General features: G+C 39.7%; 1 protein-coding gene and 1 long non-coding RNA gene across 2 annotated transcripts; both read right to left on the bottom strand.

Moving 5' to 3' along the window:
• Positions 1 to 542: 542 nt before the first annotated feature.
• Positions 543 to 1,257, bottom strand: LOC131253355 (uncharacterized). The gene is made up of 2 exons (XR_009175108.1): positions 1,002 to 1,257; positions 543 to 923 (listed from the first exon to the last, which is right to left on the bottom strand). It is a non-coding gene; the product is annotated as an uncharacterized LOC131253355 (long non-coding RNA).
• Positions 1,258 to 1,277: 20 nt separating this feature from the next.
• Positions 1,278 to 6,085, bottom strand: LOC131253354 (tubulin-folding cofactor A-like). Its single transcript, XM_058254328.1, has 4 exons — positions 5,821 to 6,085; positions 3,775 to 3,933; positions 1,735 to 1,821; positions 1,278 to 1,656 (listed from the first exon to the last, which is right to left on the bottom strand). Exons 2-4 carry the CDS (start codon positions 3,925 to 3,927, stop codon positions 1,558 to 1,560), a joined length of 339 nt encoding a protein of 112 aa, XP_058110311.1. The 5' UTR covers positions 3,928 to 3,933; positions 5,821 to 6,085; the 3' UTR covers positions 1,278 to 1,557.
• Positions 6,086 to 24,958: the final 18,873 nt, after the last annotated feature.

Genomic DNA, 24,958 nt, shown 5'->3' with positions numbered 1-24,958 from the left:
TTGGTAAATAAATGCAAAGCTAGAGCTAAGGAGGGATGCTTTAGAATTTCAACAGAGATCAAGAATTGCATTGGTGTGAAGGTACGAGTGGGTTCAAGTTGGATGGCAATTTTAGGGGGAAAAGCAACAGATGCGATCATGAGATTCAACTTAGAAAAATCTCAAAGACATGGGAGCTGATTGGTAATTTAATAGCGTTACTGATAATCGCAGTGGGATGGTACTCGTGCAAGACCAAAAAAAAAAAGAAAAGGATTATTTACAGCATTTAGTTGTTGACTAGTTCCATGAACATCAATGTCCTCTTGCAAGTTCAATCAACAGAACAAATAAAAAGCTGCGGGCTGATTTTGGTGCAACCAAAATGTATAAGATAGAATGTGCATCCTCTCATCCACACTGTGTAGTGGACCATTTTGAGGATATACCAAATTACCCCATCCATAAAAAGCATCTCAAATGGGAGTGGAATTATAACAGGTTTCAGTTGTTATCAAATATCATCCCATTCTCATTCCCATGGGCACCAGATGCACACCACATTTTTATCGAGGATCCAAACTAAGCCCTTAGATTGTAACATTAACAAATGAAAGACATGAGGAGAGTAAACCCCTGCGAAGATGGCAAGCACCGTCATCAATTATAGTATAAGGTAGCCGTTTACTTAGAAACAAACAGAAGCCAAAAATCAAAACTGCATGGCTACAAATCCATCTGCAGAGTGAAGTGGTGCATGCTAGCCTCTGAAAAAAGACTAGAACAAGATACAAAAACCAAAGCAACGGCGATCAAGCCACCAACTACAACAGTTGACTGAACTGCTAACCTTCAGTGCTTTGAAACAATGCTTCAACCTCTGCAATAATGCTTTGAGCTTCCTTAATCTCAGGACCTCGCTGATTCAACTCCTTCAACTCTTCCTGAAATAGAAGGATATGTTAAGGGTCCATTTCATTAAATCACAGTGTATCTAGTTTAGCTCAGTAGGTTATACAAACCAATATTCCTTTTAGGTCAGCAAGGGAAGCCTCCAGGCATGTGTGGCAGTCGGGAACCATCATTCTCGACTCGGCCAACACATTCTCCTGTTGGAACGAAACAAAAGCTACTGAAATTAAGTAGAACGCTATCACTCAAGTCTTACAAGTTCTAAAGAGTGACCGTCTACACGTTTGATGTTCTATAAGTTCCCAGATAATGCACCATAAAAACCAGGCTGCCTAATTAAGTTACAAGGAAATAGCTATAACACTAGATAAAACTACTTAGATATATTTATCAAGGATCCAAACTAAGCCCTTAGATTGTAACATTAACAAATGAAAGACATGAGGAGAGTAAACCCCTGCGAAGATGGCAAGCACCGTCATCAATTATAGTATAAGGTAGCCGTTTACTTAGAAACAAACAGAAGCCAAAAATCAAAACTGCATGGCTACAAATCCATCTGCAGAGTGAAGTGGTGCATGCTAGCCTCTGAAAAAAGACTAGAACAAGATACAAAAACCAAAGCAACGGCGATCAAGCCACCAACTAAAACAGTTGATTGAACTGCTAACCTTCAGTGCTTTGAAACAATGCTTCAACCTCTGCAATAATGCTTTGAGCTTCCTTAATCTCAGGACCTCGCTGATTCAACTCCTTCAACTCTTCCTGAAATAGAAGGATATGTTAAGGGTCCATTTCATTAAATCACAGTGTATCTAGTTTAGCTCAGTAGGTTATACAAACCAATATTCCTTTTAGGTCAGCAAGGGAAGCCTCCAGGCGTGTGTGGCAGTCGGGAACCATCATTCTCGACTCGGCCAACACATTCTCCTGTTGGAACGAAACAAAAGCTACTGAAATTAAGTAGAACGCTATCACTCAAGTCTTACAAGTTCTAAAGAGTGACCGTCTACACGTTTGATGTTCTATAAGTTCCCAGATAATGCACCATAAAAACCAGGCTGCCTAATTAAGTTACAAGGAAATAGCTATAACACTAGATAAAACTGCTTAGATATATTTATATCTATGTGACAAGTACAAATAATCATTTTACAAAATGTGTCATCATGGCAGGTTTTGACATCACCATGTCTATCACCTTGTGGTGCATGTGTCTAAGCTGAATTGTGCACAACAAAACAATGAGAAGTTGTGATCAGTTCAATATGAAGATGAGTATTCACAATACAATGGACAGAGAGAATTAATACAGGCCATCAATTGGAAAATACCAAAGTAGTTAATTTCATTTTATTTCGGCTGAAATGTTTCCTTTCTCTAAAATGAAAGTGAAACCACCCTGTTTCATTTGGGTTGAAATTCCAACAAGTATCAGACTTATGTCAGAATGTTTCCAGGACAATTTTTTTTCTCTATAGTTTCTGATTTTCAACCATTTGAGCTGGTATTTCTCAATGCCATTAGTAGCATTTCACCTTTAGTGAAAAAAAGGGGGGAAAAAGGATCCTGAGTGGAAAGGATAAAAATTAGAGAACACTCATTTAGGCAAAGAATACAAAAAATTTAGAACAAGGCCCCCAACCAACTTGACCCCATCACTATGGATGGGGGGAACCAAACTCTTCACCCAGTCTAATACATCAATCTTTACCCTCTTGAATACATCCGCAACTGACTTGCAGCTACCCGAAAAGACCCGATTGTTCCACTCCCCCGACAAGCCCCACAAGATCGCCATTAGAACCAGCCTCCAAGCCACCTCATCTTTCCTCCCTTCTCCTCCCCCATGCCACATGAGGAAGAGCTCTTCGATTGACTTGGGCATCACTCACGAGACCTTAAAGACAGCAAGAAAGTTTCCCCATTAATATGTGGGCAAATGTGCAATGGATGAACAAGTGGTTCACTGACTCCGCATCCCTCATACACATTAGACAACAGTTTGGGACCACCAAAGTTGAGGATCACTCTCCATTGGTAGAGAGGGTTTCCTATTTTCTCAAAAAATGATTGAGACCTTCTGGAAAGACAGTTAAGAAAATGGATGACATGTCCAATCACAAAAAACCAAAACCAAAACCAGCAGAGAGAAAAAGAAAGGAGAGAGTTATGACCAAATCAATGACTGGAAGTGGCATGTTGCACTTAATGCAACATCCAAAGCCAAAAGTTTCAACTAGAGTTGCCATGAAAGTTGTGAATTGCCATAAATAAGAGTGGTATGCAGAGAAGTCAATGGATTAAGCAGAAAGGATTAAGGAATCCCATTCAGAAGTTCATAAAGCATGACAAGAGAAAGATGGGTAGAAACTTAGCAGCAAAACATCACAGTGGTTTTAACAACCATGGAGCACATCACTTTAACACCAAAAAAGAATAAAGAAGAAGAAGAAAACTAGCATGTCAAACCTAAGTAGAACCATCTCTATATGATGATGAGAATTGAACTTGTAATAGACAAAATTAGGCCACTCATAGTGATTCGAAGAACTCAAAACTACATTTTGATAACAAATCCAATAAAAAGAATGGATATAAGAATGCAACAATTTCTCTATAATGTAAGAGCTGCAAAACAGTAAGTCAAAAACAGGCATGGATAGGATGTGTATGGCTCATACTTTATCTAAAAATAACTTTGAAGTGAAGTTTAAATAGCTAGATTCTCACTAAGGATCTCAAAAACAAGCATCGATAGGAAACAAAGGACTAACACTCCAGAAAATCACTAAAAACATAGTACCTTTCCAAACTCATTGGTAAGGATGATAAAATTGCACATCCAATGACCAGGATATCTCTGAGGCTTTAGGCGCATACCTGTTGCTTAAGATCGTAAGGATCAGCTCCTTTCTCTTTCATGTCTGCAGTTTTTGCAGTTTCTTTCTCAACCTCTTTCTCATAAGAATGAAGCTCTTTAAGGATGCGTTTGCATGTACCGGTTTTGATTTTGAGGTTTCTAAGAGTTGCCATATTGAGCTGCACCAAAGAGAGGATGTCCTCTTCAGTTACTAGTAACCTATGAAAGCACAAAAAAGAAAGATGCTTTTCCTTTGAAGAGACATACATCCACAAGGCCAATCAATGCAATTAATAGGCAACAAAGGGGGAAAAAATCCAAAAAAAAAATTTGCTCCAACGCATTTCAGTTGCGAGCACCAGTAGTAACAATTCATATAAATGCATAACTTGCGTGTTAGGGAGCGACTATTCACACATGTCATCACTGATAGAAAAGAAAAACGATGTGTATTACAATAGTACAATATTATTAGCAGAAGCAGAAACGAATGAGTGTATGCATCAATCAGGGAGGTGGGTGCAGATATCAATTCTCTACCTGTTACTATTATTAACTGGACTTTTCAAGTGATGTAGGCCGTGGTACCAGCTGTCCATGACATAAATCATGTACCCAGTTCAGGTGTAACAAGATGAGTTTCATATATACCAAACCATAAGAAGTAAATAGCTCATGGACAGCTGACAGATGTATATTACAACATTGACATGTGATGCGACTGTATCTCATCCCACATGCGCACGCTCCACACGTATGCACAAGAAGCGGTCCAGAAGAGCCCACTTAAGGACACATGGCATGAGTCCTTTACTGCAATTTCTTCTTTTATTTAAGCTTCTTAGGGGATTTTTTTTCTCTTTTAGAAAATCCAGTTTTAGTATATTGGAAGTAGCAATATTCAATGACTTATAAGTATGCTCTTATGCCCATACATATATAGAACTTTTCATGAGAATTTCTTCAATAAGAGTCATTGAGAATTTTTCTTACAGTAGAAGAGAGCGGGGTTTGTGATCTCTAGCATAAAGGCTAGATGATTGTTGAGCCATGCTCTCAATTTTCATTCTTCTTTTTATCTATCTGTGCATGTGGATGTTTGAGCCTAGCCTAGTAGGTTGGTTTCAATTTTATTTGATTCTAGTTGCATTACTTTTGGTATAAGAGCAAGTTCTGCTCTTGGGAAGGGCTTTATTTCTTCACTCTTTCTCTATTCTTCTTCCCCTTTACCTTTTTTTTTCTCCAAATTATTCTTTCCCCAGCCAAATCAGACCCCACTAAGCCTTAGTCCAATTTGTCCCATATCTCATCCCATTCACAGCCCCAAATCTGAAGCAAAAAGAAAAACATCCCTCGACCTGCTGAAATTTAGTCCTGAAATTTGTAACCCATCTCTCTTCAAATCTGCCCTGTATCTGCTTGCAATTCAGCCTCATTGCAGTCCAATTTCTGAAACCAAAACAGTCCAGAAAGTTGCCCTATGATCAATGGACAAAACTTTCCCATTAACTATTCCCAAAACAGTTCATCACGCCCCAATTTTCTGCCCCAAAATCTGTCCCTAATTTCAACAATAGCCGGCCCAGGTTTCCATCCAAATCTTCTATAAAATCCAGCCATAAAATTCAGCCTTCTTACACCGGAACATTGACCCCAAAACCAGCCTTCATAAATCTCTACTTTCTATAACCCCGTAAAACCTCTGTAATACCCATTGTTTATTCCCACCAGAGGTTCCTATAGTCCTACTTGGCAGGGGGAATTTCAGATGATATATCCCTGTGCAGTGTTCCTAATATCGATACTATCGGCCGATATTATTGTTATCGCTGGTCAGCGAGACGAAACCCATCCGATACCGTCGGAATTTTTGTTAAAAAAACCAGAATTCTTTTTATCGTGCGATATATCGTACAATATTGCATGATTTTTTTTGCGAAATCACCGATATTAGCGATACTATCATGTTGTATCTGCAGATTTACCGGAAATTTTTTTTTTTTTTTTAAAAGGAAAAAAAAAAAGAGGGAAAATCTTTCAATCCATGTAAGAGGGGATTTCGGTACCTGTGGAAGAAGATTGCGTGATCGGAAGCTGAATTTGGTGGGCCACACGATCGAGAGCCGTAAATGTGAAAAAACTTCAAATTCCTTCTGTTTTTTTGTCGAATAAATCGTAGATTTCCTACAAAAGGGAGATTTCGGCAACAAATCTGCCAAAAATCGTTGGATTTGGGGGATTTTTTGGGAGAAAATTTAGGGATTTAGGGTTCCGGTTCCGGAACCCAATCTCTGTTGCGAAAATGGCTTCGGAAGCCCTTTTTTACGAATGCGGTGGAGAGACATAGACATGGTTAGTCTGTCACGGCTCTGTGGGGTCCACCTTGATGTATATGTTTTATCCGGACCGTCCATCCATTTTTTCCTATTATTAAATAACGTTAAACCAATACTCAAGAATATCGAAATCTCGGGTGAATATTTTTATATTCCTTCATCCCGTTCTGATTGACCATATCAACGGGTTGGATGACAAATAGACGTTAGGGATCTACTTAAAGCAGCCCTTGTATGTTTTTAATGGTGAACTTTTAAACATCATTGTTTCATGTGATGTGGTCTACCTGAGATTTTGATTTACTTAATGTTTGGGACAACGTCTTAAAATGATACGGAAAAACAAATGTATAGAGTGGATATATAACAAATCATCAAAGGTAGGCTCTACAATAAGGGTAACACCCGCTACAAAGTTGGCGGGAAGGAAAAATTAGGCGTTTGTTGTGTTCGACGGCACAAGACTTAAAATTATGAAAGTAGATTTTTAGGGTACTAAATTAGGGTTTTGGACAAAAATATCCTCATTTTTAAGTAAAATGCAAGTGAAAAAGTAGCAGTATTTTCGTCTTTAGTGGGTTGTCCGTACGAATAGGAGTCTAGATTGGTAAGAAGGATTTTGTCCGGGTCGAGAAAAGGGAAGTTGGCGGAAGATTGTGTCTACGGTACAAAAAAAAATACCCTTCTGGGAAAGCGGATTCGATGCGACTTGGTTTAAAGATGGTGTGGCCCATACGGTGGGGCCCATATATATGTATATATTATATATCCATTCTGTCCATCCATTTAGAGATATTATTTTATGTCACGAGACAAAGAATGGGTTGAATCCAAAGCTCAAGTGGACCCCACTGTAAGACCCGTATCCTAATCTATACTGTTCCGACGACTCCCGCGATCCTTCCCGTCACATTCCAGCAACCTGCGACGTATAATCGATGTTTGCGCACGACCCTAAGTCGTATCTCGTATATTTGAGTCGGCTTAATCCGAGACTTGTATCATTGCGACCGCACCGTCGCCGCGTCTTGCGCACCGATGCGATACCCTGGTCGGAAGATGTGAGCCGACGTTTATTTCGAAGAAACGCCGCGCTTTTGCGATCCCGAGAGAATCTCTACAACATGTCCCATCAATCAATCACTCCATCAATCAATCACATCACATCATGTCAAGTACAAGAGCACCCATGCTTTCTTTCTCCATAAGTTAAGCAACCACCAAAGTCAACCAATCCATCACCTCACCCATCACTTACATCCATCACCCATCTCCCATCACTTCTCTCCTTACAACTCTCTCTCTCCCTCATTTCCCAAGCAACAAATCCCAAGCAAAAGAGCCTCACACGTCCAAGCTCTTCCATAAGAGAAAGTTGTGTGGCCCACTTCTCCATCCCGAAATCCCTCATCCTAGCCATTCATTTCCCATCTTCCACCGTTAAAGTGAAGCACAAGGGGACCGGCTTTCCAACGGACCAAGAAGATCGACGGTGGGTGATTTTCTTTTGAGTAGATATTGACTTTTGGATCATAGTGGGTGCTTTGATAGGGTAGTTTTAATTTTTTAACATGGGCCAAGTGAGGCCAACCGATCAATGGTTTGGATCTCACTTTGGACCCTAAAATGTGGTCGATGGCCCACTTGGATCATCATGATCATTCCATGATAAGGCCATTCTCCATGGACCCCATCATGATGTTTATTTTCCTTGCATACCTAGGGACATCTAGACCGTCTATTTTAGTGGAGAAGGGATCTTCACCATTGGATTTTGATTTAATGAGCCCATGTGTAATAGGACCCACTTAATGTACATTTTAAATCATGCAAGGACCTCCATCACTCACTCTCTCTCTCTCTCTCTCTCTCTCTCTCTCCTTTTCTTTGTGATGATCTAGTTGTGTGGCCCACTTGGATGGACCCTACTTTATATATGTGTCTTACCCAAGCCATCCAGACATTTGGTGGCCCACCTGAGCAGGGCCCACCTCATATGCATGCGTTATGCATAAACCGTCCTGCGTCTGTGAAAAGAAAACAAAATATTAGCTTTTTCAAAGCTTATTGGGTGGGATGCTTGTGTAGGCCCCACCTTGATGTAAGTATTCAATCCACTCTGTCCATTCCCTTCCATGGCTCATTTTAGACGTTGAACCAAAAAAATGATGTTAATCCAATTTTTTTGGTGGGCCATAGCATAAAAGATATTGATTTTACCGTTAAAAATCGAGTAAGACCCACCTTGAGCTAAATCATACTGGATATTGGACTCCTTTGGACGGTATCGGGCCATGGAATCCATTGGCTGGGGTGGATTCACTTGAATCGGACCCCACATATGAAAAACCCCTGAAAAACTGATTTTTCAAAAAAAAAAAAAAAATACAACAGCAGCATTGCTACTATTGCTGTCAGACGTGCAGACAGCGCCTGCACCAGGCGGCGGTCGTGTAGGCAGGACTCACGGCTCCCTCTGTGGGCCCCACTATGACGTATATTTGTCATCCAACCCGTTCATATGGTGGGCCACTTCCAGAAGTGGGCCCACTCCAAAAATCAGCCGAATACACTGCTCCGGTGGTCCACATCAAAGGAAACAATGAGATTGAACGTATACCTTTGAAACCCTTTTCTGGGCCACAGAAGTTTTGGATCAAGATGAAATTTGTTTTTCCCCCTCAGCCAGGTACATGTGACCCTATCAACGAATTGGATGGCATATAGACATGATGGTGGGCCCCACGTGGGACCCACAATGATGTATGTGTTTTATTCACACCGTCACTGGACGGTGGAACAGCATGGTGCATGTGTTTTGTCACCACCATCTATGGCACTGGACTGTGGGATCCCGCTGATGTATGTGCTCTCTCCGCACCGTCCACATCACTGGACGGTGGGACCCACCTAATGATGTACGCGTCTTGAATCCACAACGCCCATATGGACGGTTAACTGCATGGAGCCCAGCAATGATGTATTTGTTGATCCACTGTCCATACACCTGGACGTGTTGGAAGTGGATTGGCTTGTGTACCTCATCCAGAGTGATGTCACCAAGCTCTATGAGTCCCATCCGCCATCTGCACCGTCCATTTACATGGACGTTGGTAGTGGAGCCAGCCGTGATGCATGCGCTCCATCTGCACCATCCGTGGAGTGGACCACCCATGATATATGTGTTTTATCTGCGAGCTCTGAGGGTCCCACTATGACTGTGCCGTCCATCCGTGTAAGACCCACATGATGAATGTGTTTATCTATACCGTCCATCAGTGGGCCACGTGTATGGGACCCACCTTGGTGTATGCATCCGTCAAGGCCGTCCAGGGCCTGGACGTTGTGAATATTATATATATAATATTAATATATTATATAGTATATTATATATTATATTATAATATATTTTAGTATCTCCTATTTTATGCTGTGGTGTGCCCTATGTGGGACCCACCTCTGCCCTTTTAATGCAGAAAAGCTACATATAATTATATGGGTATATATATATATATATATATATATATATATATATATATATATATATATATATAATATTGTATATATACATGAGGGTGCTTCTTTAAAACAGCAAGCGTTGCACGTTCAACAGCTATCTAGCTGCCCTCTTGACATCAGCAAGGTCTACATGACCCGCTGCTGTACACAGGGTAGCAAGTGGACCCCGATGTTTACACGACAGCAAGCTCCATGGGGCTCACCTATTCCATCCATGTCGTCTATCTATGGGACCCACCATGATGCATGTGTTGTATTCAACCGTCCAACCATTTTGTTATATCGTTTTATGGCTTGAGAGGAAGGATGAGTCAGATCTCAAGTTCAAGTGGACCCTACCCTGGTTTATGTATTTGATTTCCACCATCCAGATGTATGGGACAGTGGGGCACACATGATATATATGTTATATCCTCATTTTCCACATGTGGGATGTGAGACTCACCGTTGATGTATGTGTTTTATTCACACCATCCACCTGTCGGGCCACCTTGGTATATATATGAGGCCCATTTTGGTTTATTTGTGGCTGTCCATTGAGGCCCACCTTGGTATATATATGAGGCCCATTTTGGTTTATTTGTGGCCGTCCATTGAGGCCCACCTTGGTATATGTATGAGGCCCAATTTAGTTTATTTGTGGCCCTCCATTAAGGCCCACCTTAGTATATGTATAAGGCCCATTTTAGTTTATTTGTGGCCGTACATTGAGGCCCACCTTGGTATGTAGATGAGGCCCATCTTGATTTATTTGTAGTCGTCCATTGAGGCCCACCTTAGTATATATATAAGGCCCAAGTGATTAGGCTCATCTTGTCATATTTGTGGCTCATTGTTGAAGCTCACCTTGATGTGTATGAGGCCGTTGTTGAGGCCCGCTTAGATGTGAATGTAAGGCCCATGTTATGATGCCCATTCGATGTAATTGTGGCCTGTGGTTGAGGCCCACTTTGATATGTGTAAGGCCCATGGGTTGAGGCCCATTGTGTTGTATTAGGGGCCCATGGGTTAAGGACCATTGAGATGTATTAGGGCCCATGGGTTAAGGCCCATTGTGATGTATTATGACCTATGGGTTGAGGCCCATTGTGATGCATTCAAGACCTGTTGTTGAGGCCCATGTTATGAGGCCCATTTGATGTTTTTGAGGCCCATGGGTCGAGGCCCAATGGGATGTATACAAGGTCTATTGCATTGTGTGATTCCACCATGGGTTATGTAATGACATTTATGGCAGGTCGTGCCTTGGGAGCGATGTTGGTTTGACGTCCACATCATAAAAATAATGTTGGTTAAATGTCCGCATTATAACTCTCCCTAGGGCCCATTAATAGGCCCATACTTGTTGTGCGTAGGCCATCAAGGCCCATCTTCGTTGTGAGGATAATTCATCACTTTATAACATGCTTAGCATAGCTCCACAATACAAGCCCATACGCATCATCTGCATGTTTGTTATGAGATGTGGTTGACCATTGCATATGACATTGGGCATGTTGTTATAAGACTCCTTGATAGGAGGAGATTGTCTCACATGAGTACATGGTATGCGCAGGATTGATGCATGACTGGATTGTATGACTCATGCATCTTGCATTGTGTGTTGTGATTACTGTACGCCCTAGTGACATTAGGGGCGTATCCTCCACAAGTATTTCATGGATGGCCAGATGGGACACCGAAAATTTGTTCTACATGGGGTGCTATAGATATCCCTGGGTGAAAGTCCCTAAACCCTCTTGGTTCTAGAGGTTGCTCCAACGTCTAGACCGAGTGGATGCATGAGCGCATGAGGGTCGTATACCGTTAGGCCGCGTCTCCCACTGTGTCGTGGTCGGTTGGAAGGGGGTACAGCCTTACCTGCCCGAGAGGAGGGGGCATTGCTAGGCTGAGTCTGACTAGCTCGAGGAATGGGTCCGCCATCGACAAGCCTGGCCCGATATTGGCAGGCAGATAGTGAGGTCTCTTCCACTCACCTTGTTGCGCGCGATGGGGCGGCAACCTGGTTTGGAGTGTAATAGACTCCGGTGATTTCCCCAGAGAGTAACCGTACTGATATGTGGACTTATTGAGCAGAAATTGCATATTCATTCATTCACTATCCACTCGGGCTGGTGGTACGTAACTATTTGTCACGTGTACCTTCGCGTGGCTAGGATCTCGGTTAGGCGCACGACTAACTTGAGATCAAGAGTTTACCACATGGTGTCTGACTATCCAAATTTAGGTATGAGACTGGTTTAGATAGAAGTCCCTTGTGATGGACCCCATAGCCTGTGATACTACGTACTATCATCTCGACTTCACATTCCAGCATGGTCATTTCATTCGCACCGCATATTACATTGCATCCGCAGTACTTAGCATTTTGGGTTACCATATTTTTGCACTTATATGACCTAGATGAGATTGATGGTATTCGTGGCTTGTCGGGATTTACATATTACATTGTATCCTCAGCATCTGTTATTGTCTTTTTATGTTTCATATCGCATGGCCTTGGAATGGCCAATAGCATTCAGGCCTTGGAATGGCCAATAGCATTCATGCCTTGCATCACACAACTTTGGTACAGCTGATAACATTCATGGACTTACCCCATATTTCCGCATTACTCCGATATTGTATGATTCATGATCTTGTCAGTATTTCCACTTACTCCGATGATGTATGATTTATGGGCTTTATGGTATACTTGACACTTACCTGGGGCACACACTTTCACCACCCTCTAAGCTTTTGTATGCTTATGCATGATAGATGCGTGCAGATGGCGTTAGGTTGTAGCAGTGTTGAGCTTGGAGTGTACAATGGTCTTCGGGAGCTTGATTTGAGATTGATGTATTTTTCCCTTCAGCATTGTACTCAAATGATTATATTAGTGGATATATGATGATGATGTTGCCTTTGTGAATTTGGTAATCTTGTGGTTATGCTTATTATGAGTTAAATGTACGTTGAAAAAAATCCTCCTTATAGGATCCCAAGATCGGAATCTGGCATATGAACGCTAGGAGCCGAGAATGGGGTACTACGGAGGCTGTCGGTACCGGATTCAGTGATCGGGAATTTTGTGAGCCCGGTTTTCGAGTTTGGGGTGTGACACCCACCACATAAAACAGTGGGGATTGAGCTCTTACCATTAAAAACTTTGTGAGGGCCACAAAAGTTTTCGATCAAGCTGATATTTGTGTTTTACCTTGGTCCATATTTTTATGAACTTATGAACAGGTTGGATCTCAAATGCACATCATGGTGGACCCTATTTCTTATAATAAGTAAAATATTAATTATGAGTATACATTTTTCTATAAATTTTTTTATATCCTCATGTATCTAAAGTTATCTTTTCATATTCCTAAGCTTTTTAAATACTGCAAGTGCTATAATTCATAGCCCCTTTTGTTGTCAAATTTATGGTGCCAAAGACACTGTGATGAAGCTTGCATATGTAAAGAACAAAGCTCTACTCAAGATCAACTTTGATTGACAAGCACAGTTCACAAGTCAAGATCTCAAGAAGCTTTCAAGTTCAAGTCAAGATCTCAAGAAGCTTTCAAGTTTGAGCTACATCAAGACATCAAGCATCACTACTTTCAAGGTCACTTGTCTTTAAGTTTCAATGTCCTTACTTCACTATTGAGGTATGACTGACCTTAGGTAGATCTTTAGAGTAGGTCATTTTGGATACATAATTCATATGTTTTCTATAAGTGAGTTTGGTCTGTTCTAAGACTAGTCCTGGACTTTGTTCAACTAGTCCTAGTACTGCTTTGACCTGTCTAAGAATTTCCTGGATCAGTCGTAAGTTTGTTGCAAAATTTAGAAATTTTCTGTTAGGCTTCAACTAGTCCTAGGGTCTGTTCGACTAGTTGTATGAACAGTGTCGACTGCTTCTTCGACCAGTTGTAGACCTACGACTCAATGTACAGTGATGAAATTCGGCTAGCTTCGACTAGTCGTGAGAAACCTACGACCAGTCGAAGGTGACCTACGACCAGTCGTAGATTACCTACGACCAGTTATGAAACCGCCAGATCTTATCGCGCCTGAATTTTTAAATATCTGTTGGTTCTACGACTAGTCGTAGAGTTCTTTAGACCAATCGAAGACGTGATTTGCTCACCTATAAATAGAGCACGAATCTCAGAATAAAACAAGAACTTCAAGCTAATCTAATTTGGCCTTCTGAGAGAAAAGTCTGTGCTCCATCTAAGCTAAGTGTGTATATTTAATATTCTCTTTCTTTAGCTTTCTTAATTGATTTTGTTTCTTGTATTCCAATCTGATCTGAAAAAGAGGAAGTTTTGTTTTTCCTTTTTCTCGAATCAAAATCAATTAGAGCTAGCCCATTTGATTTAATTTAAAATCTATTAGAAACTAGAACCATTATAAAGTGAGTATTGAACATTGAACTTTGACATTTAAATCTCTACTCCGACTTGGTTCTTCTGGGCTGCTACAACGAAGGAGAAATTTAGGTATTTTACATTTATGTAATTTGGTTTTCTTTGGAATTTGCCGGAAAAATCACATTGTATTGATTATCTGAGGAGAGCCAGAAAACTCAAAAGAGGGGTTTTTTAAAATTATGTAAGCCCACAGAGAAAGACACAATTGTAAAGGTTTTTGGGTGAACCTGGAAAACCTATATTTGATGGTGAATGTTAATATCCCCTGTGTGAGGATATTAGGAGTGGAGTAGCTGTGTGGCTGTTGTTGAACAGTTGGTGTACACATAGGCGAACCACTACAATCCCTTGTGTTTTGTGGTTGTGTGGTTTATATTTCATATCTTTAAATTATTCATTTGTGAGATGTATATGTGGATGTGAATGTTGTAATCATTTCATTTCAAGCTCTGTGGACAATGTTGTAATAGTTTAAGATTTATATTTCTGCAATTTATCTCATACTATTCCTTTAACTTTAATTGTTCTAGTAAGGTTGCCCTGCCATTTTTATGGTGCAGGGTTGTCCTTAGATCAATCAATATTTGAGATTGCATTTTATTCTCCCGTGCGGTTGGAATTTATTTATTCCTCTTCATTTTGAGTTCTTGATACAAAGACCTTTCTAGAAATAAGGTTGTCCTACCATAAACTTTGGTTTTTGGTGTAAGGTTGTACTTAGAACAACTTTTGTATCAATCTCTCAAGATTTGAATTTTGAGGTTGCATTCAACATTGTGTATTGATTTATGTATTTGGCTATCATTCTTTATTTCTGGTAACAATCCGATCTTTTCAATACCCGAGTATTGAAAGTCCTCGAGTGTTACCATGAAGTTTAACTTGACACATGCATGTGTACGACACCAACTTAGTTATCCTATACCTACATCCATTCCCCAACAAAAATTGAACCATTGAAAATGATCTTCTTTCATAGATCAAGCCATCTGACCGTAAACTTCAAGGTAAGACTCTCTGTCATGAGATCTAACGTATGTGTCTTCCCTTAAAGGAATTGACAAATAACTCCCTATCCATAACAATTTAGATATACGTTCTTTTGTAAGAATTTCTTAGTAACGTACTTAGAACTATGTGGAGCCATTAGACTTCTCAAAACTCTTAGATCAGCAATAATTACGAAAATGCCATCAACCTATATCCTAAATTCCAACTCACAAGGTTCTCATGATCTGTTTCGTGTGAAACTTTATACCATGCCTAATTACCAAAAATTAACCGTACACGTCGAATTTTAGGCCTTAGATCACAGTAAATCAACTACTTGACCTCTACATCCGTTCGTACACTTATCAGATCAAGATTCTGATCCGTTCACCTTGTTCACACCATATGAATATGCCTAACCTACCATTAGGATCAGAATCTGAGAAACTTTCATGTATAAGAAAGTCACTCGAATCTAACGTTATACAAGTCTTATCCCTAATCACTCTGGAAACCCACTTTGTGTTTATCTATTCACAAAACTGACCATACATCCACCCATATGCATGGTTAGAGTGCTAACCATAAAGCTTCCTTATTTTTAACAAGTCACCTGACCGTCCATCAGGTTTGGATCCGCCAAATGGACCATCCGAATATGAAGATGAATCAGTCATTGTGAAGATCTTCGGGTTTAAGTCCTAACTACCTGGTAACTTGTCAATCGGAGGTATATAAATGTCATTTTGAATTACGGAATGTATAGGCCACTAAAGAAGCATCTTAGACACCCTTGGGAGATCGGGGCCCAAACTAGACCAAGAGAAAGAGCACGAAAGATGAAGAATGCTTGCCAAAATTCAAAAAATTCGGGCGGCGCACTTCGACGTAATGGACGTCGGACGCTGGTTGAGAAATGAATGGCAATATCGTAAATATTTTTGAATGCTATTATATAATCCGTTGAAGTTAAAACATACCGTGCGGCCCACCCGATCAACAAATCTGCCCCATTTTTGGACCTTAATCCTAGCAGGGCATGTTAAACTTAATGAGTAGAGTGGATCATATAACTACAAGTAGTAAAGTGGACTTTTTGAAAAATATCAATTCATTCAAATTTTCTACGTGCATGGGATTTCACGGTAAATGCCATTTAATGTATTATCAAATCGTGCGGCCCACCTAAAGTTCGGATCTACATCAAATTTTAGACCATCGGTTAACACGGCGTGCCAAAGACGGTGAATGGAGTGGATCTTCTGGAAGATCATCACAGGTGGAACCCCATCTATTTTGAACAACAAGAAAGAAAAGAAACTGTTGCGTGTTGTAAAAGCGGACGAAAAAGAAAGGTGACGGAATTATCACCACATGTTGACTAGTGGTGTGGCCCATCCAAAACTCGGATCTATCCCATATTTTGGCCCATGGCCTAACATTATCATACAAAGCAAATGAAGGGAGAGGATTTGCCTAAGCGACATCAAGAGGGACCCTACATGATGCCACAGCCAATCATGAGAGTGGTTCCAGAGGCAATTAGACGCTGGGCAACATCTACTGTTCAAATATGTTGTGTCCCACTAAAATGCTTAGATCCTTTCCATATCTGAACCCATAAGACTACATGATCTGGCCAAGACGATGAACGGCGTGGATTAGTCACAAACACCCGGTGAGCCTTATGTTTCTGTGCACGTACACCATGGTGTAGTGCACCTGGTGTGCATCAGACGTGCCAGGCAAGCCGACCGGCGCTGACCCGCGCCCTCTCTCGAACTGAGAGATTTCTCTCTCTCCCTCTGGTTTTCAACAGCGGACGGACAACTGTCCGTGTCTATGATCATGGCCCATGAGGGTGGACCCGATTCCATGATCCAATCCGTTCATCTTGTAGAGGGTGAGATTTTGACCACAACCCTGTTGGTCACTCACCTTGAAGCTCCCATGCAGGGTTGCAATTTCCAGCGCAAGAGAGCCATTTGTGTTTGTTTCTTTCCAAAAAAATGGAAAGCCCGGTTTTCTTCCACGCGGGCGATCCATGTGAGGGCCTCTCCTCCAATCACATGCCCTTGTTTCGGACGCACCCAAACCATTCACGCGCTAATCACGTGCTAGGTTTTCTATGCAAAACCAACACCTATCCCTCCCACGGTTTTGAGAAAACCGAATGGCTGTATTCAATCCGGGCCATCCAGTTCTCATCCAATGGCCCTAGAGAGCTAGGATTTTTCTATAAATGAAGAGGATCGAGTAGCCGCAGCTGCTCTCCACCTCTTACTGTAACTCGAACGGAAAATGACCGTTTCCCTTCCACCAGCGAACCCACCACCCAAATCATCCTAAAGCTTCAAATGAGCTTATCCATAAGCTCCCTAGGGTTCATATGAACCATCCCATGCTGTCAGATCGGAGGAAGAAGCCTCCATTCGAGATCCGCCATTAATGGCGTCATCTTCTTCCTCACCGATCCACCGCACCTGACAACCCAAACCGAGTCGAATCTGGCTGGATTGCCGTCCTCAATGGGACATTTTTGACTGGAAAAGAGAGAGAGAGAAGATGGAAGAAAGGAGAAAGAGGAAGATGGAGTGGTGCGGTTGTTGCACCGCACCAACTCAAACTGGGCCGAATCTGGACCGACTCCAGATTGAGTCACACGTGGGACTGATTCAGTCCAGGCACCACTGGTCCTTTGCACGTCCAGGAGGAGGAAGGAAAAGGAGAAGTCAGTGAGAGAGGAGCAGAGAAAGAAGAAGAAAAAAATGGGAAAGAATGGGTGCGGCTGCACCATCACCAAGCTACTGCACTAGCTCGACTCGAGCTGAGTCTTGCGTCTGGCCCAGTCCAGACGTTTCTGATTTCCAGCTTATTGAAAACAGAGAAAGAAGAGGAGAGAGTTAGGGAGAGAAGAAGACAAGTTGAGAGAGTGAGTTGTGTAGCTGGCGAGTCGACTCGACTCACCTGAGTTGAGTTGGCCCATCCTTGAGTCGAGTCCATCCACCTCTGGACTTCCCAGAAGCAGAAATGAAGAAGGAGAGAGAATGGAGGGAAAGAGGGAGTGGAAGAAGAGAAAAGAAGGAAGTGAAGGAGAGCGAGTGGTGATGAGTCGAGTTGACTCAAACCGAGTCGACTAAGGTGAGTTCACCTTCTCCTTCCTGAATGAAATTCTTTCGATTAAAATTTATCATTATTACTATTTCCATCATTATTAGAATCATGAGTATTATAAATGAATGGCAGTTGATAAACTATCTATATTGATGTTAGTTATTACATATAAGAACTATCATTATTAAATATTAGTGTCTTATTTTGTTATTACTAGACATTATCATTGATGTTAGGACATACTATGCATTTTCACCAAAATAATTGTTAGCATCACTTTAGCTAATATAAATTATAACACTAATGCTAACAATATTTTTTAATTATTAAAATTTAGTGCTCACCACCTAGAGTTCAAACCCTAAAAACCTAGCCTAAACTTACGTAATCTGGACCGTAAGTTATGATCCTAGTCGTTAGTAAATTATCCATACAAATATTAGTTAATACATATAAAAGTTATGATTGTTAAAATATTAATATTTTACCTTGTCATTCTTAAGATATCACTATTAACGTTAGAACATACTACTCATTTTCATCAAAATGATCATTAATGTCACGTTAACTAATATTAGGGATATTGTTAATACTAATAATCATTTTAGAATTATTAGTATTATTGTTTGTGGTGGGTTCTTGTTAGGAAATTTAATATAATAGTGGCCATTGTTAATATTCCTAAATTTAATAACCAATTTATCTAATTAATTTTATTCATTTATTATTCCAGTTGATAATATCATTAATGACCACACAAAATAGAGTTCGAATTCCATAACTGAAACCGGGAATCTAAGCCTAAAACTAAACCCTAGGTAGTAGGTAGAACTTGGATCTAATTGTACGAGTTCTTGATTTATGGTAGGATTTGATTTTAAGGGCACGCGCTTCCTAGCAGCCTTAGTTGGCATTGGCAATTCGACTAGTCAGGTGATGATTCTTCCCCTTGAGCTTTCCATCTTCTCATTAGCTTAAGTCATAGTTTTTATTTAAATTTATATTTAATATCTCTCTCTTATAATCACATGTGTTAGTTGGTGGAAATTGAATTGCTATATTGCCTGCTTAACATTCATCTTGTATGATTGTTTATGGATTATTTGTGGATTGCTTATGGAACTTGAATTGGTGCACCAGTGGGAAACCTCCACCTATATGTGTACACCCATACTTGGGATGTAACCCGACTGGTTGTGATAGTAATGGACCTTCGGCTTAGTGGTTATTGAATGGTGGTTTAAATTAACCAGTGATGTGGGCCTACCATCCAGGGTTGTTGTGTCCAACGATTTTCAAGGATGGTCTTTTATCGCATGATTTTGATACTCGCCCTATGTGGCTTATTTTGATATTTGTCTTGCTTTGATATCACCGTATCTGTCCTTGTCCTGGTATTTTCCCTATATGGGCTCGATATTTTTATACGATGCAACCATGCGATGGCAAGCCCCATATGTTGTAATATGATTGACCACTAGTCGATGAGTTTCCATTAAACATCCTAAGATGGTAGTCTCATGAGCCGGGGATGGTGGTAATGGGACACTATGCCTGAGCTGTCAGCCTACGCTGGGCTCTGAGCTCCCTGTAATGAACTTGAACTTACCTAAATTGGCTGATTGTAACTGGACTAATAACAGTTTGGCTAATCATGCATCTATAGTATGTTGGTGATGATGAGTGGCTAATCTGGATGCTATAGCACATGCCCTTACGATCTTCGGGGTATCATTTCGCTAGCTCCCAGACTACCGACTATCGACCCCTGTCCGACTGGATGATTTTCCCTAGTCGATAATTTGCATGGGTGACGAGCCCAAGTTTGGCTGGATGTGCATCCCCAGGTCGATGTGCATTCATGCATTCATACATTTAAAAAGATTGCATCATGTATTGTTTTGATTGCCTTGTTGTTTTATAATTATGCTTACCTAATGCGGCGGTGTGTAATCTTGAGGGGAATTCACACTGAGCTGGCCACTCATCCATCAAATATACAACCGTACAGGTAGTGCAGGTGGCCCCGTATATTGGTGAGGAGCAGGCTATGGTTGACAAGGGTGCATGATTCTATTTGCTAAGAGTTGCTACATGATTTTACAATCAGTTCAAGATTGTTGCAGCTTACCTTGTTTCACATGTAATATTATGTCAATTTTGTATTTGTAAGAATGGGGACATTGGTTTGTATAAGTCATTATGGGCAACCACTTGTATATTCTAAATGAAAATTTAAACTTCTCTTTTAGCTTACTTGTCCATTCTACGCTTATCTGCTTACTCTGATAAAGAAAAGAAAAAAAAAATACGTGAATTTGACCATCCTTTAAGATTAACACTCGGGTTTTTGGGAAACGAGTCATATACTCTGGCTATCATTCTTTATTTCCGCTGTATTTATTTTAAATTTGGCATCGTCCCATTCACCCCCCCTCTAGGACATATAGCTTGGCCATTTCAAGTGGTATCAGAGCCTAATAGCTCGTTCTTATTGCTTCTTACTTTGGATTTAATTTCTGAGCTAACGATCTAAGTTATATTTAAGATGTCAAAATTTGATAGCCTATCAGTCACTAGGCCTCCACCTTTCGATGGCACCAATTATGCCTATTGGAAAGCCAGAATGAGGATCTTCCTCAAATCTATGGATGAAAGTGTGTGGCTATCTACAGTGAATGAATGGACCCCTCCTACTACTGAAGTAATCGGGATTGATGGTTTAAAATCTATGAAAATTACACCGTATTTCTCTTGGACCACACTTCAGAAAACTGAGAGCAGTGCAAATGCTAAAGCACTAAATGCAATTACTTATGCATTATCACCAGATAAATTCAAAAGAATTATATCCTGTGATTCTGCAAAACAAGCTTGGGATATATTGGAAATGACACACGAGGGTACTTCAATTGTCAAGAAATCTAAAAATACAAATCCTCACAACTAAATTTGAGGAAAACGTATGGAAGAAAATGAAATGTTCATGGACTTCTATACTAGATTAAATGACATTGTAAACTTTACGTGGGGTCTAGGCGATAAAATTCCTGAAAGCAAGATATGTGCTAAAATACTACGCTCACTTCCTCAACGGTTCAATTCGAAAGTAACCGCAATCCAGGAACTTTGTGATACGGACAATATGAGGGTTGAGGAATTAATTTGCTCATTACAAACTTATGAGTTAACCTTTAAAGCTCCAAAAGATAAATGTATTGCTTTAAAAACTTCTAAAAATGGTTTTCAAGAAAATGATTTAAACTCTGATTTAGAAAACTCTGAAGATGATATGGCTCTTTTGGCAAAAAGATTTTATAAAATTTTCAAAAGTAAAAAAGAGGGTTGATTTTCAAAAGGCATTTGATAAAAAGAAACCTAAACTTAAATCAAGAAAATCATTAAAAGACAGTCAATGTTACAACTGCCATGAGTATGGGCATTTGGCTAACAAATGTCCCAATAAGAGCAAGTCAAAAAAGAAAAGTTTGATGGCTACTTGGGACGAGTCCTCTTATTCTGAAGCCTCCTCTAAATCAGAAGATTCTGAAACTGAGTCGGGTTGTGATGTTAAGGCCCTTATGACTCTAGCCAAATTCACTTTTTCAGATAATGATGACTCGACTAGTGAAGAAAATCTGAATAGTGAATGTGAAAATGAAGATGATCTTCAAGATGCAAACAATGCCCTATACAAGGAAAGTTGTAAAATTGCTGTGAAATTGAAACTTCAAAAAGAGAAATTTTCTAAACTCAAAGAAATTTATGAATCTCTTGTTTTAGAAAAGTCCTACATTTCAGACTGTTTTGAAAAGACAAAATGCGATTTGGATTTTAAAACATCCTAGTTTGAAAATCTTAAATCTGAGAACGAACAACTAAAACATGAAGTCTCTTCTCTCTTGAGTTTAAAGGAAACCTGGAAATATGCCCAAGGTGATCCTAAACGAGAAAAACTCTTATCTGGATTGAGAAAAAGTGGCGATCGATCCGGTCTGGGCTATGATAAGAGTGTTCCTCCTAAACCGAAGAATACTCCTCCCAAGTTTGTAAAGGGAGAGACCTTAAACTCAAAAGGGAAAGATCAAATGTTTTCTAAAAACTTTAAATCTTTTCAAAAACCTAAAAAACATATCAACTATAAAAAGCAAAACCAAAGTCCTTTGGCTGAAAAGATAGTTGATTTACTTAAGGAGCTTCTAAAGTCTAACTCACTAGGTCATACTTATAACTCTTACAATCGAAAGAAGACCTACTATCCTCCTAAACCCAAAATGGTTATGAAATGGGTTCCAAAGGTCACTTGTTTGGTTTCCCACACCACTTTCAAAGCAATAAGCCATTCTAAGTGGTACCTAGATAGTGGATGCTCTAGGCATATGACAGGCGACAAGGCTTTATTCATCGATCTCAAAGACATGACTGACGGTTCAGTCACATTTGGAGATGGCAGCAACTGCAAGATTATGGGCCAAGGTACGGTTCAACTCTATAACCTTCCTTTAATTAAAAATATTTTGTATGTTGAAGGACTGAAACATAATCTTCTAAGCATATCTCAAATTTGTGATAATAACCATAATGTACGGTTTTCTAATCAAAGCTGTGAGATTGTAAACAATAAGGGTTCAGTAATACTAACTGACATAGAAAGTTTGAAAACTGCTATATTGTTAGCGAATCCAGGTCATATAATCAATCATGTTACATGGTCCAAATAGACAAGACTGATTTGTGGCACAAACGTCTTGGACATGTACACTACTGAAATCTATATAAATTGAGCAAACGGGAACTTATAAGAGGTCTACCCAAACTACAAAAATTAGATAAAATATGTGGTGAATGCCAGATTGGCAAACAAACAAGGAACTCACACAAAAAGGTGAATTCCAATACCACATCAAGACCACTCGAGCTTTTCCATATGGATCTTATAGGACCTATCAGGATGGAAAGTCGAGGTGGCAAAAGATATATCTTGGTAATAGTAGATGACTTTACCAGATATATATGGGTTGTCTTCTTAAGGGACAAATCAAAAACGCTTGAAGAAGTGAAAAAGGTTCTCAAAAGGATTCAAACTGAAAAATGTTCTCAAGTTAGTAAGATACGTAGTGACCATGGATCTGAATTTGAGAATAGCAGTTTTGAGAAGTTCTGTAGCGACCGGGGAATATTACATGAATTCTTAGTGCCCAAAACTCCACAATAAAATGGTATAGTTGAAAGGAAAAATAGAGTGCTTCAAGAAATGGCTAATGTCATGTTGAATAGTATGAAGCTCTCTAAGAATCTTTGGGCTGAAGCAGTCAAAACAGCTTGCTATATTATTAACAGAGTTTACACTAGTAAAGGTAATAATAAAAAGGCTTACGAAATGTGGTTCGATAAAAAGCCTACTGTAAAATACTTTCAAGTTTTTGGAAGCAAGTGCTATATTTTACGAGATCGTGAATATCTGGAAAAGTTTGATACGAAGAGTGATGAAGGGATCTTTTTAGGATACTCTTTAAACAGTCAAGCTTATAGAATTTTGAACAAAAGGACCGGTGTGATTCAAGAGTCCATCAATGTGGTCATTGATGATCACTTAAACACATCAGTCTTAAGTTCAGATAACGATGAAGTTCTTGTAATTGATAAATCTGATACTTCATCTAATCAGACTGATTCTGAATTGAGGACTGTTAAAGATCATCCAACCACACAGATTCTTGGAAACCCTCTCACTGGTGTTCGTACCCGTAGACAACTTGAGGATATATGTAATTACGTATGTTTTACATCCCAGATAGAACCATCTAATGTAATGAAAACTGGATTGTTGCGATGCAAGAAGAACTTAACCAATTTGTGAGAAATGATGTTTGGTATCTTGTACCTAGACTTAAAGATAAACACATCATTGGAACTAAGTGATTTTCAAAAACAAGTCTGATGAGCTTGGCAATATAATTAGAAATAAGGCTAGGTTAGTGGTATAAGGTTACACTCAAATTGAAGGTATTGATTATGATGAAACCTTCGCACCAGTAGCATGTCTTGAATCAATCAGACTCTTTATATCCATTCCGTGTTTTAGAAAATTTAAGATTTACCAAATGGATGTGAAAAGTGCATTTTTAAATGGCGATCTACATGCGGAAGTCTATGTTGAACGACCGATGAGTTTTGAAGACCCCAAAAATACTGATCATGTGTATCGTCTTAAAAAGGTACTTTACGGTTTAAAACAAGCTCCTAGGGCATGGTACGAGAAACTAACAAAGTTTCTATTAAGCCATAATTTTCAAATGGGATGTGTTGATAAAACTCTGTTTATTAAAAAATATAATGATCACATGTTATTAGTACAAATTTATGTTGATGATATCATTTATGGATCTACCTGTACTGACATGACTATTGAGTTTGCAGATTTGATGAAATCTCAGTTTGAAATGAGCTTGGTTGGGGAATTGAATTAGTTCCTTGGGTTGCAAGTAAAACAAAAACCTGATGGAATGTTCATTTCTCAATCTAAATATGTTATGAACTTGATTAAGAGATTTGGATTTGAGAATGGTAAGAACTTTGATACTCCTATGAGTACAACTTTGAAACTATCAAAAGATTCTACCGGTAAAAATGTGGATCTGAAATTATATCGGAGTATGATTGGTAGTTTACTATATTTAACTGCTAGTAGACCCGATATCGCTCTAAGTGTTGGTATTTGCACTAGATATCAGTCTGATCCTAAAGAGTCGCACTTGACTGCTGTCAAGCGAATTATAAGATATGTCGCAAGTACTATTAAACTCGGTCTCTGGTATCCACATGAGACTAGT

The sequence above is a fragment of the Magnolia sinica genome, chromosome 8, assembly GCF_029962835.1.
Source record: "Magnolia sinica isolate HGM2019 chromosome 8, MsV1, whole genome shotgun sequence".
NCBI lineage: Eukaryota > Viridiplantae > Streptophyta > Magnoliopsida > Magnoliales > Magnoliaceae > Magnolia > Magnolia sinica.
This window is presented reverse-complemented; position numbering and strand designations above follow the sequence as displayed.